At 35.6% G+C, this 18,111-nt stretch overlaps 1 protein-coding gene across 1 annotated transcript in view; it reads right to left on the minus strand.

The window, feature by feature from the left end:
* ADAM10 (ADAM metallopeptidase domain 10) overlaps positions 1–18,111 on the minus strand; it is a 161,808-nt gene that overhangs the window by 53,873 nt on the left and 89,824 nt on the right. The window contains exons 6-7 of the mRNA XM_010374256.2: positions 2,806–2,955; positions 652–744 (exon numbers count right to left, since the gene is read on the minus strand). Coding sequence (XP_010372558.1) covers positions 652–744; positions 2,806–2,955 — 243 coding nt within the window. The remainder of the gene's footprint in view (positions 1–651; positions 745–2,805; positions 2,956–18,111) is intronic.

Below are 18,111 nucleotides of genomic sequence, written 5' to 3' on the forward strand. Positions count from 1 at the left end.
ACCCTATGGCTCTGGATGAGCTTTTCTCAAAATGCCTAAAGTATTTTGGAATCTGTTCATGTTAATATATTTTTTCTAAAAAAAAGTTTCATGGTCAAAAATTTAGAAAAAATGGGTTTCTTTCCTGAAAGACTTCTCAAAACTTGATACATGTTACTGTGAGTTGTGAATTTTCAAGAAGATTATAGTATTAAGGGTTTTTCCAACTTCCAATTTTATTTAAACACTGTATTTATCCTCTTTCTCCCCTGGAACACCAAATGGAACATACAGTGAAAAATATTGCACAAAGCAAATTTTAGGAAACTGAGGGATAATGTCGGGGGAAGAAGTCAAGTACTATATCTGTAGTTATTGAAGGGTCAGAGCTTTCCTAGTAATATGTTAATGAGACAGACTGAAAACACACTTCACTTCTATTATAGTCCGGATTAAGACCTTATACATTTAATTCTTAAATCTTAAACCCAAGTATCTGTGTGTGTGTACATGTGTAAATGCCAGGAGTAAAAAACTGCATCAATAGATACAATTTAATTTAAATTATTTAATTCATAAAAATAAAATTAAAAGCAAGCTTTTTTGTGTGTGTGTAAACATGGTCTGGATTGTTGCACTTTTTAAGTGTTTTTAACTATTTAAGTTCCTTACTCTTATGCGTTTCACCATGAAACTGATGTTACGGATCCCAGAGAAGTCTGTGGTCTGGTAAATTGTATCAATCGCTTTAACATGACTGGATATCTATGATTTAAAAAAAAGAACATTTTAGAGGCAATGTTGAAATATGAAAAAGATTATAAATTTCCATTTTCAAAATCAATAATTATTCATGTCCCACCACATTCACATTTTAAAATGTCAACATTATATACTGGACAGAAATATGAAAAAGATTAGTGAGTTGCGCTGACAGGGGAGATTCTATTTTCTTTTCCAGACTCCTCTGGCCAACAACAAACATGCCCACTTGTTTGGTTTTTTTTTTTTTTTGGAGACAGAGTCTTGCTCTGTTGCCCAGGCTGGAGTACAGTGCTGCAATCTTGGCTCACTGCAACCTCTGCCTCCCAGATTCAAGTGATCCTCCTGCCTCAGCCTCCCGAATAGCTGGGATTACAGGAGCCTACCACCATGCCCGGCTAATTTTTGCATTTTTAGTAGAGACAGGTTTTACTATGTTGGCCAGTCTGGTCTTGAACTCCTGACCTCAAGTGATCCACCCACCTCGGCCTCCCAAAGTGCTGGCATTACAGGCATGAGTCACCACAACCAGCCCAAACATATACTCTTGTTTCAGTCACATAAAAGTTTTGTTTCCTCAATCCAATCCTACAATGTCACATGTCCATTCCTTTTCATGTACATCCTATGCCTGGAGTATCTTTCTCTATTTATCCTTCGGACTCAGCTCAAACATTTTTATAAGAACTTCCCTGACAGTTCAGGACACACAGTTATTCCCTGACTTTAATCTTTCTATTGCTGTGCTAGTAGACATTCTGTAAGCTTTGTTGACCACTTTCTATATTCTTGGCACTGTTTTAGGCAATGGGGATATAGTGGTGAACAAAATACAGAAGGTCCCTATAAATTTACAGAGGCTTACTTTAGTAGGGGAAGAAAAGAGGGAGATAATGCAAATATAATAAATATACATTCAGATTTTGCTAAATTCTACAAGGAGATAAACGATGATAAACCCAAAAGCATCCGTTTACCTAGCTGACCCCCAACTAACTTTCTAGCTTCTAAACCACTCTGTAGACAACCTTCCTAACTTCATTTACAAAAAGTACTCTTGCTACCATTTGTGTAAAAATATATATGTATACTCTCAAAGTTATTTTCAAAGAACCTGTAAAAACATAAAACAAGATGGTCAAGTAAAAGCATTAACAATAATCACTTCAAAGGTAGCCCACCCAGGCTGCCAAACACTGCTAATGAAATTCCTAGCTGTGCTCACAGGGCTCATTATAAATTCATGCTATTTTTGTCTTGAAATGTATTTCTTCCTTGGTAAATCCTAGAAAATCTCCTACCTCATTAACTATTACGTTTTTCCTCACTAGCTTCTCTTCCTCAACCTATTCACCATATACAGATAGCTCCAATTTCTTCTCCTTTGGTTTCATTCTTTCCACATTCAATCTCTCAAGGCAACCCTTCCCTCAAGCTCTAGTTTCACATTTTCAAAATCCTAAGGGAAGAACTACCCCCAGCTTTTACACATGTTTAAAAGTAAGTTCATCCTCACCACAAAAATGAATCATTTATACTAGTGGTTACCTCCATCTTCTCCATTTCAAATCCTTTGAGTCAAAAGTTCATTCATCAAATTCTTACTGGGTACCTTAAACACGAAGGACATTTTGAAGGGTACCCACAAAATATTTATACTTTAATGAGGGTTGAGAAGACACAAGTGCAAATAATAATGTAACTAAGAAAGTGCTATATACAGTAAAAATACAGAATATAATTAAATACTTCCAGTTGGAAGAATTCCTCCATCTTTCCGTCCTTTAAGACCACAAATGAAAATTCAACTCTCTTTCCAAAGCTAAACTTCAGTGTCATCATTTCCTTCAGGAAATCATTGTCTTACCCCTGTCTTTTGACACTAAAATATCCCAACTAGTCTTTCAGTTATCCATGTACTTATCTTACACGTTTTATCACGTCACAACTGAAAATGCATACTTTTTCCCAAAAAGAGAATACAGTAACTTAAATTTTTAAAGGAAAGAAAAGGTATTATAAAACAATATGGGAACTACTAAAACAGCGCATAATCAGAAATACCTGGGCAATCACAGCTTCTCGTGTTCCATAATATTTAAAAAACAAATGATCAGTCTGAATATAAAGCTGACAAGTATTTTTTTCAGCTGAAGTTGTACGTTTTTTCCTCAGGAGTTCTGGACCATTAGCAGCATGTTCTTCTTGAGGTATCTATACATCAAAGAGAGTCATTTTTGATAATTAGCATGCTTCAACACTATCATTTTATCTAATTAAGAATACACACTATAAACAATTTCTTACTCTGCTTTATATAACACCATAGGTATTTCTGCAGCCATTAAAAGTTCTTAAAATCACTTTGTCTCATAATCTTCCTCCATATAGATAATTTACTATCTATTCAAGGAACTCCTTCACTTTTAAACATTTTCAAAACATATATTTTAATATGTATTCATTTAAATCTAAAGCGAGTTGTGTAATAGCTTATAATACTTTGGTATCTTCTCTACCTCACATCTAATACCCATCTACCATCCAGTTCTGCCAAATTTATCTCTTAAATACCTAAGGTATCTACCCATTATCTCTGGCTCCACCACTCTAGCCCAAGCTACCATTACTTCTTATCTAGAATACTGCAATAAGATCAGTTTAATCAACCAATACCACTAATGGCCTTAGATCTCTTCTCCATACTGCAATCTTTTCAAACTGCAAATCTGAATATGTCATCCACCTCAATAATGTATTTCAATGACTTCCTATTGCTCTAAAGATGAAGCCCAATATTCTTTATATGCTCCCCCAAATATCAACATTGCACAGCCTCTACTTAACTATGCAGCTTTTCTCATTCCATATTACTTCATAAAGAGACCGTTATGTTACCCAACTCTAGCTGTCTGTGGTACAGCTATATACGTTTTCTTTCCAATCCTCCAACACACAGTCTATCTCCTGCCACAGTCTTTGCACATGCTGACACTACCTATTCTGATCTTGTTAATGGCTTCCTTCTTCCTTTAGACTTCGAGAAGGTCAATTTATCCATTATACCACTCCATAGAACCATATACCAATGTCTCTTACACAGTGCAACCTTACATTTATTTGTGGGATTATTTAATTTCTGTCCACATCCCACTTCACCCACTAGAATGTAAGCTCTGGAAAGAAGAAATTATCTCTGATCCTCACTGTAATGCTATCACCTAACACAGACTTGGCAGCAAAGAGTAGACACTATTTTTTTTTTTTTTTTTTTTTTTTTTTGAGACAAGCGTCTCACTCTGTCACCCAGGCTAGAGTGCAGTGGTGCGATCTTGGCTCACTGCAAGCTCCGCCTCCCGGGTTCACGCCATTCTCCCGTCTCTGCCTCAGGAGTAGCTGGGACTACAGGTGCCCGCCACCACGCCTGGCTAATTTTGTTTTCGAATTTTTAAAAGAGACAGGGTTTCACCATGTTAGCCAGGATGGTCTCAATCTCCTGACCTCATGATCCGCCCTCCTTGGCCTCCCAAAGTGCTAGGATTACAGGCATGAGCCACCGCACCCACCAAGTATTTCTTTTGAGAGTCTTGCTCTGTTACCCAGGCTGGACTGCAGTGGCATGATCACAGCTCAATGCAGCCTTAAACTCCTGGGCTCAAACAATCCTCCCGCCTAAGCTTCCCAAGTAGCTGGAATTATAAGCATGTATCACCATGCCTGGCTAATTTTTTTTGTAGAGACGGAGGTCTTCCTATGTTGCCCAGGCTGGTCATGAGCTCCTGGTCTCATGTAATCCTCCTGTCTCAGCTCTCCGAAGTACTGGGATTATAGGCATGAGCCACTGTGCCTGGCCTCAATAAGTATTTCTTCAAATAATTACCACTGCTATTGAATCCAAAGAGTCAAACATTTGTAAACACCTAAAAGGATCATCTTAAGTATTTTTGATGGCACAGTAATAGAGAACCCAAATTGAATTTTAAGTCACAATTTCTTCTTCCTTGACATTTCCTTCTCCCTTAATAATTCCATGTGAACATACACAAAATGAAAAATTTGTATTACATCCCATACACACAAAAAAGCGTAACTATGTGAAATGATGGAAATGTTTATTTGCTTCACTATAGTAACCATTTTGACTATCTACATGTATCTCATAACATCATGTAGTATACCTGATATATACACAATAAAACTCATTTTTAAAACAATTTGTATTATACATGGGTACCAATACTACTGCAATAGTGTAACATTTGGGGAACTGTTCCCAAAGCCTACCTTGAATACTATTCTACTCAGGATTTTCATTTAGATGGTCTCCAGGTCTCAGTTAACACAGTTTTTAAATGACTCAAACATTGAGAAGTATTTCAAATCCACGTATTTGTGAAATGCAGTTAATATTTACAATCATGTTATTCTACACAAAAAGGAATTTATCTTAGCTAATGTTGAAGTTTTACATATGCAAGATTTTCTACTCCAGACCAAAAAAAAAAAAATGGATGCTTTAATGTGAAAATCCTATTTAAAGAAAGGTGTTAAATAAGAAATTGGTATGCAATATGAAAAAGTGCTTTGTAGTATACAGTAAAAATTCATTTAAAATTATCTAACGTGTTCTTTATTCAATACTTCATCTACAAGTTAGCATTTGAGCCTGCAATCTTTTCACTAGGAAAAAAAACTACTTTCAGTGTGTCAGATGGTTATATATTCCATTTGAAATGTGTTAATTTTACTTTTATCTATTTTTCTGAGTACAGCATCCTAGAGGAGGGCAGTTTCTCTGTTTCAGCATATCCTACTGTCTTTTGGTTTCAACTGCTTCCAATGAGAAATGAGCTGCTATGTTTTCTGTTGCTTCTTTAAGAGTGGTTAAACTTTTTCTCACTGGTTGCTTTTAAGATTATATCTTGGGCTTTCAGACTTCTCAAATAATGTGCTATGGTATTGTTTTCATTGTAAAGTATTTATCCTGCCCTAATTACAGGGCTTAATGAATTTGTTGTTTGATATCCTTCTGTTACATTTGAAAAATTCTCAGCCATTACCTGTCCTTACTTGACTCTCCATTTTCCTCCTTCTAGGACATCAATTACATAATACATATATTAGACTTTCTGAATGTATCATCTATTTCTCTTATGCTCTTTTCTGTATTCTCCATCCTTTTCTTAGCAATTGGCTCTATTTTCTTATATTATCCAAATCTAAATCCATCAAATTCCTAATTTTTGTTGCTATATTTGTCAATTCTAAATTTTCCATCAGTTCTTTTCTTAATTTTCAATTTTCTGCTAAAATTTTAAATTTAGTCTTTATGACTTGAATATATTAAAGTCTGTGTCAGATAATTTTCTTATCCAGGTACCATTTCCTTTGTCGGTTGACTATCTTGTTCTTCCATCATGTTGTTTTGTTTGTTCATATACTGGTTACATTGAACTGAGTGCCAGGCTATGTATATGGATAACCACAGATTTAATGTGAGGTTGTGACTGACACCTTTCTCAAAAGATTTACTTTCACTTCTGGTAAGCTGAGTTAGACTTGGTGCACTAGTAATCTTGCATCACCTTAATCCAATCAGGGACTGAGATGTGGTGTGAAACTTTAATCCCTGTGAGGAGAGGTTGAACATTTTATGATTCATACCCTTACTCTTAAGGGAGTAGTCCTTCGAGGTCCCAACCAAAAGCTCTTCTAGGCAGATCCTAAACAATATTTTCATCCTCAACCTCATAAATCTGCACAGTTCTACTCTCTCTCTCAGTCTCTCAGCTACCTCCTCAGAAACTCAAAGACACACCTGGAGAAAAGGTAGAATCAAATACCAGGATCACCATTCTAGGTGTATACTTTTTTCTGAGATCTTGGTCCCATACTACTTCACAGTCATGTTATCTTTCCAATGCCTTCAAATAAACACACACAAATATACAAAACACATATATGGAGATATACATACACATATATTTTAAATTTTTTTTATTTTCAGGCCAGGTTGCTTTATATTAGTTGTACAATCAGTTGTTCTCTACTTCTTAAAAACAATTCTTTATTAATTTTATACATTGTGAACGCATAATATTTTATACAAACTTTATAATTTGCCTTCACTTTAAGATGCCTTTTATTTTTAATATTCATATAGTAAAATATATTTATCTCCTTTATACTGAAAAGTCTTATGTATTCAAAACGTTTCTCCAGATCAAAATCCAAAATATTTTATAACATCTTTTGTGAAGTGTATTTTCAAACGTTTTGCCCATTATCTATTAAATTTTTTTATTTTTTCCTTTTAAATTTTGTGGGTACATAGTAGGTATATATATTTATGGGGTACATAAAATATACAATACTTTGATACAGAAATGCAATGTGGAAATCACATCATGCTAAATGGTGAGCCCATCCCATCAAGCATTTATCCTTTTTGTTACAAAAAATACAATTACACTCTTTTAGTTACTTTAAAATGTAAAATTTAATTATTATTGACTATAGTTGCCCTGCTGTGCTTTCAAATACTAGGTCTTATTCATTCTTTCTAACATGTTTTTGTGCCCATTAACCATCCCTACTTCCCCCACCACTGCTCTAATACTTATTACACCCTCTGGTAACCATCATTCTACTCTCTATCTCCATGAGTTCAATTGTTTTAATTTTTAGCTCCTACAAATAAGTGAGAATGCGTGAAGTTTGTCTTTCTGTGCCTAGCTTATTACACTTAACATAATGACCTCCAGTTCCATCCATGTTGTCACAAATCACAGAATCTAATTCTGTTTTATGGCTAAACAGTACTCCATTGTGTTTATGTACCACATTTTCTTTATCCATTCATCTATTAATGGACACTTAGGCTGTTTCCAAATCTTGCCTTTGTGAACAGTGCTGCAAGAAACATGGGAGTGCAGCTATCTCTACGATATATCTCTTTGGGTAGATCTGCAGCAGTGCGATTGCTGGATTACGGTAGTTCTATTTTTAGTTTTTTGAGGAACCTCCAAACTATTCTCCATAGTAGTTGTACTAATTTGCATTCACACTAACAGTGTATGAGGGTTTCCTTTTCCCCACATCCTCACCAGCATTTGTTATTGCCTGTCTTTTGGATAAAAGCAATTTTTACTGGGTTGAGACGGTATTTCATTGTAATTTTTATTTGCATTTCTCTGAGGATCAATGATGTTGAGCACCGTTTCATATGCGTGTTTGCCATTTGTATGTCTTCTTTTAGGAAATGTCTCTTCAGACATTCTGCCCATTTTTTAATCAGATTAGATTTTTTTCTATAGAGTTATTTCAGCTCCTTATATATTCTGGTTATTAATCCCGTCAGACAAGTAGTTTGCAAATATTTTCTCCCATTCTGTGGGTTGTCTCTTCATTTTGTTAACTGTATCCTTTGCTGAGCCAAAGCTTTTAACTTGATGTGATCCATTTGTCCATTTTTGCTTTGGTTGCCTGTGCTTATGGGGTTTTACTCAATAAATTTTTGTCCACATAAAAGTGGGGAGTTTCTTCAATGTTTTCTTGTAGCAGTCTCACAGTTGAACACTTAAATTTAAGTCTTAATTCATTTTTATTTGATTGTTGTATATGGTGAGAAATAGAGGTCTAGTTTCATTCCTCTGCATACCGACATCCAGTTTTCCCAGCACCATTTATTGAAGAGATTATCTTTACCCCAATGTGTGTTTTTGGCACCACTGTAAAAAACGCACTGTAGGTGTATCAATTTGTTTCTGAGGTCTCTATTCCATTCCATGGGTCTATGTGTCTGTTTTCATGCCAGTGCCATGTTGTTTGGTTACTACAGCTCTACAGTATAATCTGAAGTCAGGTAATATGATCCCTCCAATTTTGTTCTTTTTGCTCAGGACAGCATTGGTGATTCTGAGTTTCTTCCGGCTCCATAAAACAGTTCAAATGGTTTTTTCTATTTCTGTGAAGAATGACAATGGTATTTTGGTAGCAACTGCATTGCTTTTTGTAATGTGAACATTTTAACAACACTGATTCTTCCAATATATGAACATAGAATATGCTTCCATTTTTTTGTGTCCTCTTCGATTTCTTTCATCAGTGTTTTATACTTTTCATTGTAGAGATCTTTCACTTCTTTGGTTAATTCCTAGGTATGTAACTTTATTTGTAGTTATTGCAAATAGGATTGCTTTTCTTTTTTAGACTGTTGTTGGAAACAACAGTAGAAATGCTACCAATTTTTTTATGTTGACTTTGTATCCTGCAACTTTACTGTATTTGTTTGTCAGTTCTAATAGTTTTTTGGTGGAGTCTTCAGGTTTTTCCAAATATAAGATTATATCATCTGCAAACAAGGATATTTTGACTTCTTCATTTCCAATCTGGGGGCACTTTATTTCTCTCACTTCTCTGACTGCTCTAGCTAGGACTTTCAGTACTATGATGAGTAACAGTGGTGAAAGTAGGCATCCTTCTTGTGTTCCCAATCTTACAGAAAAGGCTTTCAGTTTTTGCCCATTCAGTATGATACTAGCTATGGATCTGCTGTATATCACTTTCATTATGTTGAGATACATACCTTCTATACACAATTTTTTGAGCATTTTTATCATGAAGGGATGTTGAATTTTATCAACTGCTTTTTCAGCATCAGTTGAAATGATCATATAACTTTTGTCCTTCATTCCGTTATGATGTATTACACTGATTGATTTGCATACACTTGAACCATTCTTGCATCCCTGGGATAAATCCCACTTAGTCATGATGAATGATATTTTTAATGAATTGCTGATTCAGTTTGCTAGCATTTTGTTGGTAATTTTTCCATCAGTATTCATGAGACATGATGGCCTGCTGTTTTCTTTTTTTGCTGCCTTTATCTGGTTTTGGTATCAGAGTAATACTGGCCTCCTAGAATGAGTTTGAAATTTTCCCTCCTCCTCTATTTTTTGGAATCGTTTCAGTATAATTGGTATTAGTTATACTTTAAATATTTGGTAGAATTCAACAGCGAAGCCACTGGGTCCCAGGCTTTTCTTTACTGGAAGACTTTTTATTACAGATTCAATTTCATTATTTGTCATTGGTCTTCAGGTTTTGAACATCATGGTTCAATCTTGGTAGGTTGTATGTGTCTAAAAATGTATCCATTTCCTCTTACATTTTGCAATTTATTGGCATATAGTTGCTCAAAGTACCCACTAATGATCCTTTGAATTTCATCTATACCACTTGTAATATGTCTCCTTTTTCATCTCTGATTTTATTTATTTAGGTCTTCTTTTTTTCTTAGTCTGGCTAAAGGTTTATCAATTTTATGATTTCAAAAAACAACTTTTTGTTTCTTTGATCTTTTATATTGTCTTCATTTCTATTTCATTTACTTCTGCTGTGATCTTTATTATTTCTTTTCTTCTACTAATTTTGGGTTTGGTTTGCTCTTGCAAAATGCATCATTAGGGTATTTATTTGAAGTTTTCTTTCTTTCTGGATGCAGGCATTTATAGCTATATAAACTTCCTCTTAGTACTACTTTTACTGTATCCTATAGGTTTTGGCATGGTGTGTTTTCTTTGTTTTTTGAGACAGCGTCTCCTTCTGTTGCCCAGGCTGCAGTACAGTGGCACAATCTTGCTCACTGCAACTTCCTCCTCCTGAGTTCAAGCAATCCTCCTGTCTCAGCCTCCCAAGGACCTGGGACTAAAGGCATGCACCACCATACCTGGCTACTTTTTAAACTTTTTGTAAAGAAAAGTTCTCACTACAGACCCCAGGCTGGTGTCAAACTCCTGGGCTCAAATGATCATTCCACATCAGCTTGCTAAAGTGTTGGAATTACAGACATGAGCCACCATTCCCAGCCAGTAAGTTCTGTTTCCATTATCAATTGTTTCAAGAAATTTGCCAATTTTCTTTTTAATTTTTTCACTCACCTACTGGCCATTCAGGAGCATATGGTTTACTTTCCATGTAATTGTATAGTTTCAAAGACTCCTTTTGTTATTGAGTTCTAGTTTTGAGTGTAGTCAGAGAAGACACCTGATACTATTGCAATTTTTTGAACATTTGAAGACTTGTTTTATAACCAAACATATGGTCTATTCTTGAGAATGAGCCAGGTGCTGAGGAGAAAAAAATGCGTATTCTGCAGCCATTGGATGAAATGGTCTATAAATACCTATTAGGTCCATTTGTTCTACACTGCAGATTAAGTCCAATATTTCTTTGTTGATTTTCTGTCTGGAAGGTCTATCCATTGCTGAAAGTGGGGTATTGAAGTCTTCAGCTATTATTGTATTGAAATCTCTCTCTCTCTAGCTCTAATAATATTTGCTTTACATATCTGGGTGTTCCAGTGTTGGGTACATATATGTTATTAGGCCATTTTTGCGTTGTTATAAAGAAATAACAGACTGCGTAATTTATCAAGAAAAGAGGTTTAATTGGCTCATGGTTCTGCAGGTTTTACAGGAAGCATGGTGCTGGCATCTGCTTGGCTTCTAGAGAGGTCTCAGAAAGCTTGTAAGCATGGGCAGAAGGTGAAGGGGGAGCAGGCACATGACATGCTGGAAGCAGGAGCAAGCAAGAGTGTCTCTGGGGGGAGGTGCCACACACTTCTAAACCACCAAATCTCACGAGAACTCACTATCACAAAACAGCACCAAGCCATGGGGGATCTGCCCCCATGATCCAAACACCTCCCACCAGGTCCCACCTCCAGCACTGAGGATTACAATTCAACAGAAGGTTTGGGGCGAGACAAATATCCAAACTATATTAATATATATTTTTACAGTTGTTAAATCCTCTTGCTGAATTGACCCCTTGACATACATATATATATATATATATATATATTTTTTTTTTTTTTTTCCTTTTGAGACAGTGTCTTGGTCTGTCACCCAGACTGGAGTGCAGTGGCCCAATCTCAGCTCACTGCAACCTCCATCTCCCGGGTTCAAGTGATTCTCCTGCCTCAGCCTCCCAAGTAGCTGGAATTACAGATGCCCACCACCATACCCAGCTAATTTTTGTATTTTTAATAGAGACAGGATTTCACCATGTTGGCCAGAGTGGTCTTAAACTCCTGGCCTCAGGTGATCCGCCCACCTCAGCCTCCCAAACTACTAAGATTACAGGCGTGAGCTACCAGGCCCAGCCCCCTTTATAATTATATAGTGACCATCTTTGTCTCTTAATGTTTTTGTCCCGAAATCTATTTTGACTGATACAAGTATAGCTATTCCTGCTCTTCTGGTTTCCACTGGAATAGAATATCTTTTTCCACCATTTTATTTTCAGTCTATGTGTACCTTCACAGGTAAAATGTGTTTCTTGTATGCAATAGATCACTGGATCTTTGGGGTTTTTTAATCCATTTAGCTACTCTATGTCTTTTGATTAGAGAGTTTGGTCTATTGACATTCAGTGTTATTACTGATAAGTAAGGACTTACTCTTGCCATTTTGTTATTTGTTTCTGGTTGTTTTGTGGCCTTCTCTACCTTCTTTCCTTCCTGTCTTCCCTCTAGTGAAGCCGATTTTCTCTGGTGGTATGATTTAATTTCTTGCTTTTTATTTTGTGTATCTATTGTATGTTTTTTGATTTGAAGTTACCATGAGGCTTGCAAATACTATCTTACAATCATTATTTCAAACTGATGACAACAGTGATTGCATAAAGAAGCAAAAAGAAGACTAATAAAAACTTTAACTTTGTCCCCCTGCTTTTTAACTTTGTTTCTATTCATACCTTATTGTAGTGTCTATATCCTGAAAAGTTATTTTTTATCAGTTCATCATTTGGTCTTTCTACTCAAGATATGAGTAATTTCTACACCATAATAACAGATACACAATATTCTGTGTACTTATTATTACCACTGAGTTTTATATCATCGTATTATTTCTTACTGCTCATTCACATCCTTTTCTTTCTGACTGAAGTACTCTCTTTAGTAGTTCTTGTAGGACAAGTCTGGTGTTGATGAAATCTATCCATTTTTGTTTGTCTGGGAAAGTCTTTATTTATCCTTCGTGTTTGAAGGCTATTTCCCTGAATACATTGCTATAGGATAAAAAATTTTTTCCGTCAGCACTTTAAACACATCACGCCACTCTCTCCTGGCCTGTAAAATTTCCACTGAAAAGTCTGCTGCCAAATCTATTAGAGCTCCATTGTAGGTTATTTGTTTCTTTTTTCTTGCTGCTTTTAGGACCTTTTCTTTATGGCCTTTACTGGTTTGATTATTAAATGCCTTGAGTTAGTCTTCATTGGGTTAAATCTGCTTAGTGTTTCATGACCTCCTTACACTTACATGTTATCTTTTTCTAGGTTTGAGAAGTTCTCTGGTATTATCCCTTTGAATAAACTTTTTACCCCTATCTCTTTCTCTACCTCCTCTTTAAGGACATGACTCTTATGTTTGCCCTTTTAAGGCTATTTCCTAGATATTATAGGTGTTCTTCATTCTTTTAGAGTATTCCTTTTTCTTTTGTCTCTGACTTTATATTTTCAAAGCTGTCTTCAAGCTCACTAATTCTTTTATCAATTCTGTTACTAAGAGACTCTGATGCATTCTTCAGTACATCAATTGCATTTTTCAGCTCTAGAATTTCTGCTTGATTCTTTTTAACTATTTCAATTTGTTTTTTAAATTTATCTGATAGTATTCTGAATTCCTTCTCTGTGTTATCTTGAATTTCTCTGAGTTTCTTCAAATCAGCTATTTTTAATTCTCTGTCTGAAAGGTCACCTATCTCTGGATCCATTCTCCAGAATTTGTTCCCAGTGCCTTATTTAGTTTATTTGGTGAAGTCATGTTTTCCTGGATGGTCTGGATGCTTGTGGATGTTGGTTCATGTCTGGGCATTGAAGAGTTAGGTATTTACTGTAGTCCTCCCAGTCTGGTCTTATTTGTGCCTATCCTTCTTGGAAAGGCTTTCCAGGTGCACTGTCCATTTTTTAATTGGCGTTTGTGCTTTTTTTTTTTTAATTGAGTTATAACAGTTCTATACGTATTCTGGAAAAAAAGCCTTTTATCAGAGATATTGTGGACATTTTCTCAGTCTATGGCTTGTTTTCATATTTTTCTTAACTATGTTTTTTGCAGCAAAGTTTTTCATTTTGATGAAGTCCAGTTTACATGTTTTTCATAGGGAATTTTTGTGCCTTGAGAAATTGTTATCACAAGTCACAAAAATTTCTCCTATGTTTTTCCCTAGTTTTAGTTTTAGCTTTAGCATATAGGTCTATTTTCCATTTTGAGTTAATTTTTGTATAAGGTGTGAAGTATAGGTGAATCTCATTTTTTTTTTCATATGGATATCCAATTGTTCCAGTACCATTTGTTGAAAAGACTGTTCTTTCCTCTTTTAAATTACCTTGGGACTTCTGCAAAAATCAACTGACCATGTGAACTCTCTATGTTGCTACATTTACCTATACGTTTACCCTTAGGCCAAGATGACATTATCTTGATTACTGTAACTTTATACTAAGTCTTAAAAACCAAATACTATTAAATCTTCCATCCTTGTTCTTTTTTGAAAATTGTTTTGTCTATTCTAGGTCTTTTACCTTTCAGTATAACTTTTAGAATCAGTTTGTCAATTACTAGATAAATGTCCACTGCAAGTCTTGATACTGACTACACTGAATCTGCAGAACAATTTGGGGAGAACGGACATACTAACATTGAGGATTCCAACCATAAACAGAGTACATTTCTCAATTTATTTAGATCTTTAATTTTTCTTGGCAATGTTTTCTAGTTTTTCATGTACACATCTTGCACATATTTTGTTAAATTTATTCTACATATTTTATATTTTGATGCTGTTTTACTTAATTTTTTTCATTTTCTAAATATTCATTGCCAGTATATAGAATACAACTGATTATACCAACTTTTAGTCTATGTCCTTGATAAGTCTGCTTATTGATTCTAGTAACTTTTTCTAGGTATACTCTTGTATTACCTTTAACCACTTCCTTCATAATCTGTATGCCTTTATTTTTCTTGCCTTATTATGGTGGCTAGGACTTTCAGTATAATGCTGAGTAAAAATTTCTGTTCCTTGGCTGAGCGCAGTGGCTCACACCTGTAATCCCGGTACTTCGGGAGGCCGAGGCAGGCAGATCATGAGGTCAAAAGTTCAAGACCAGCCTGAGAAACATGGTGAAACCCCCATCTCTACCAAAAATACACAAAAGTGGTGGATGTGGTGGTGCGCACCTGTAATCCCAGCTACTCAGGAAGTTGAGGCAGGAGAATCACTTCAACACGGGAGGCAGAGGTTGCAGTGGGCCGAGATCATGCCACTGCATGCCAGCCTGGGTGACAGAGTGAGACTCCGTCTCAAAAAAAAAAAAAAAAAAAAAAAAAAAAGCTTTTATTCCTGGTCTCAAAGGAAAAGGACTTAGTCTCTCACTTTTAAGTATGGTATCAGCTGTAGGTTTTTTATAAAAGCTCTTACTAGCCTAAGAAAGCTTCCTTCTATTTTTAGTTTGCCATGTGTTGAGTGTTAAAATTTGGCAATGTTTTTTACTAGTCTACTGAGATAATCAGAGGGGTTTCATCCTTTATTACGTTTATGTGGTGGATTACACAAATTTTCTAATGTTAATTTTGCATTTCTGGTATAAACTTCATTTGAGCATAATGTGTTTTTTTTTTATATATTGCTGGATTTCACTTGCTAATATTTTAAGAAATTTTACTTTTACATTCATGAGGAATATTGGCCTGTAGCTTAGTTTTCTTGTAATGTCTCTGTTTGGTATGACTATCAAAGTAACACTGGTCTCATAAAATGTGTTGTGACGTTTTCTCCTTATTTACTTATTTTATTTATTTATTTATTTTTGAGGCAGAGTCTCGCTGTGTCATGAGTGCAGTGATGCGATCTCAGCTCACTGCAAGTTCCACCTCCCGGGTTCATGCCATTCTCCCACCTCAACCTCCTGAGTAGCTGGGACTACAGGTGCCTGCCACCACGCCCAGCTAATTTTGTTTTTGTACTTCTAATAGAGATGGGGTTTCACCTGTGTTAGGAAGGGCTCAATCTCCTGACCTCGTGATCCTGCTGCCTCGGCCTCCCAAAGTGCTGGGATTACAGGTGTGAGCCAACACACCCGGCCGTTTTCTTTGTATTTTCTTAAGGACTTTAAGACTGTCCTTAATGATAAACTCTGAGAATATGGATCCATAAATTAATTCATAGCATAATTAACTAAACCCAATTTCTTTTCCATCATTTTATGACCCAAATCCAAAACAATAAGTTCTTTTTCTTTTTTTTTTTTTTTTTTTAACTAGGTTCTCACTCTGTGGCCTGGGCTGGAGTACACTGGTACAATCAATCATGGCTCACTGCACTCTCAACCTTCTATAGCCAAGCAATCCTCCTACCTCAGCATCCGACAAGCTGTGACTACAGGAGTGGACCGTCTCACCTAGCTCTTTAAATGTTAAAACTGTGTCTTCTGGCCGGGCACAGTGGCTCAAGCCTGTAATCCCAGCACTTTGGGAGGCCGAGATGGGCGGATTACGAGGTCAGGAGATCAAGACCATCCTGCCTAACCCGGTGAAACCCCGTCTCTACCAAAAAAAAAAAACACAAAAAACTAGCCGGGCAAGGTGGTGGGTGCCTGTAGTCCCAGCTACTCCGGAGGCTGAGGCAGGAGTATGGCGTAAACCCGGGAGGCGGAGCTTGCAGTGAGCCGAGATCCGGCCACTACACTCCAGCCTGGGCGACAGAGCGAGACTCCGTCTCAAAAAAACAAAAAAACAAAAAACAAAAAACTGTGTCTTTTCATTTAAGTTGTATTTCTTTTAGACTAATTTGGTCTGGCTTTTTTTTTTTTTTTTTAAATCACTCTAACCATTTCAGTTTCTTAATGTGCTTAGTCCATTTGTATTCTTTTAGTTAAAAAAAAAAAACAGAGACAGGGTCTCACTATGTTGGCCAGGTTAGTCTTGAACTTTTGGCCTCAAGCAATCGTCACACCTCAGCAGTCCATTTATATTTAATGCAGCCATTCATATGGTTAGATTTAAACTTGCCATCTTGCTATTTATTTTCTATTTGTTCCATCTGTTTTTTGTTCCTTTTTCTCTTTTTCCTAACTTCTCTTAACTGTTTTTAATTACATTTGATTTATTTTATTAACCTATTAAATTATTTCCTTTTCTTTTCTCAGTGGTTGCTCCAGGGCAGAGGAAATTCCTGCAAACTTTTTCTTAAAAGGCCTAATAGTAAACATTTAGACTTTTAAACAACATGTAGTTGTTCTCTATCACAACTACTCAGCTCTGCCACTATAATGTAAAAAGCAGCCAAAGACAACCTATCAATGAATAGGTGTAGCTGTGTTCTAATAAAACTTTACTTACAAAAGCAAACAGTTTGCCCACAGGCAGTAGTTTGCTGACCCCAGCTCTAGGGTTTACAATATCCATCTTTATCACGGCACAGTTTACCTGCCAAAATTACACCACTTCACAAATTGTTTAAGAAACATACTTCCATTCTTCTTTCTCTTGTCCTTTGTGCTACTGTCATAAATTTTGATTCTCTGTATATTACAAAATCCATTATACCTTACTATTTTGACTTAGGTAATAATCTCTTGAAGATTTTTTTAAATGAGAAAAAAAACTGCTTAATATTTATCGATATAGTTACTATTTTATGTTCTTCATCACTCCTCTGTGTATATCTGAGTTTCCATCTGGTATCTTTTTCTACCTGAAGAATTTCCTTTAATGTTTCTTACAGTGTAGGTCACTCAGACATAAATTCTCTCAATTTTTATTTAAAAAGATATTTAATTTGCCCTTGTTTTTGAAAATTATTTTCACTGAATATAGAATCCTAGTTTGGCAGATTTTCTTTCAACACTTTGAAGATGTTATTCTGTGTCTTCCAGTTTGCACTGTGTCACCACAGTCACCAGTTATACTTATCTTTGTTAAGCAGTCACCAGTTATACTTATCTTTGTTCCCCTGTATGTAAATGTATCTCCTTTACTCTGGCTGCTTTTATGGTTTTTTATGATTTTCAGGTGTTTCCAATAATTTAATTGTAATATACCCTGGTATGGTTTTCTTTGTGTTTATCCTGCATGTGCTTCATTGAGTTTCTTGGACCATGAATTGAAATTTTTCTTCATATCTGAAAAATTTGGAGGCATTATTTTTTAAATTTTTTTTCTGCATCTCTTCCCCCGGACGTCTATTATTTTCTCTCTCTGCTTTAGATATGGATACTGTCTATTGTTCCATTTTCCTTTATTCAAGTATACTCATATTGAGTTCCACAGTAATTAATTTTCTTTTAAGCCTATCCACTAAA

Source organism: Rhinopithecus roxellana, chromosome 5 (genome assembly GCF_007565055.1).
Source record: "Rhinopithecus roxellana isolate Shanxi Qingling chromosome 5, ASM756505v1, whole genome shotgun sequence".
Lineage (NCBI taxonomy): Eukaryota > Metazoa > Chordata > Mammalia > Primates > Cercopithecidae > Rhinopithecus > Rhinopithecus roxellana.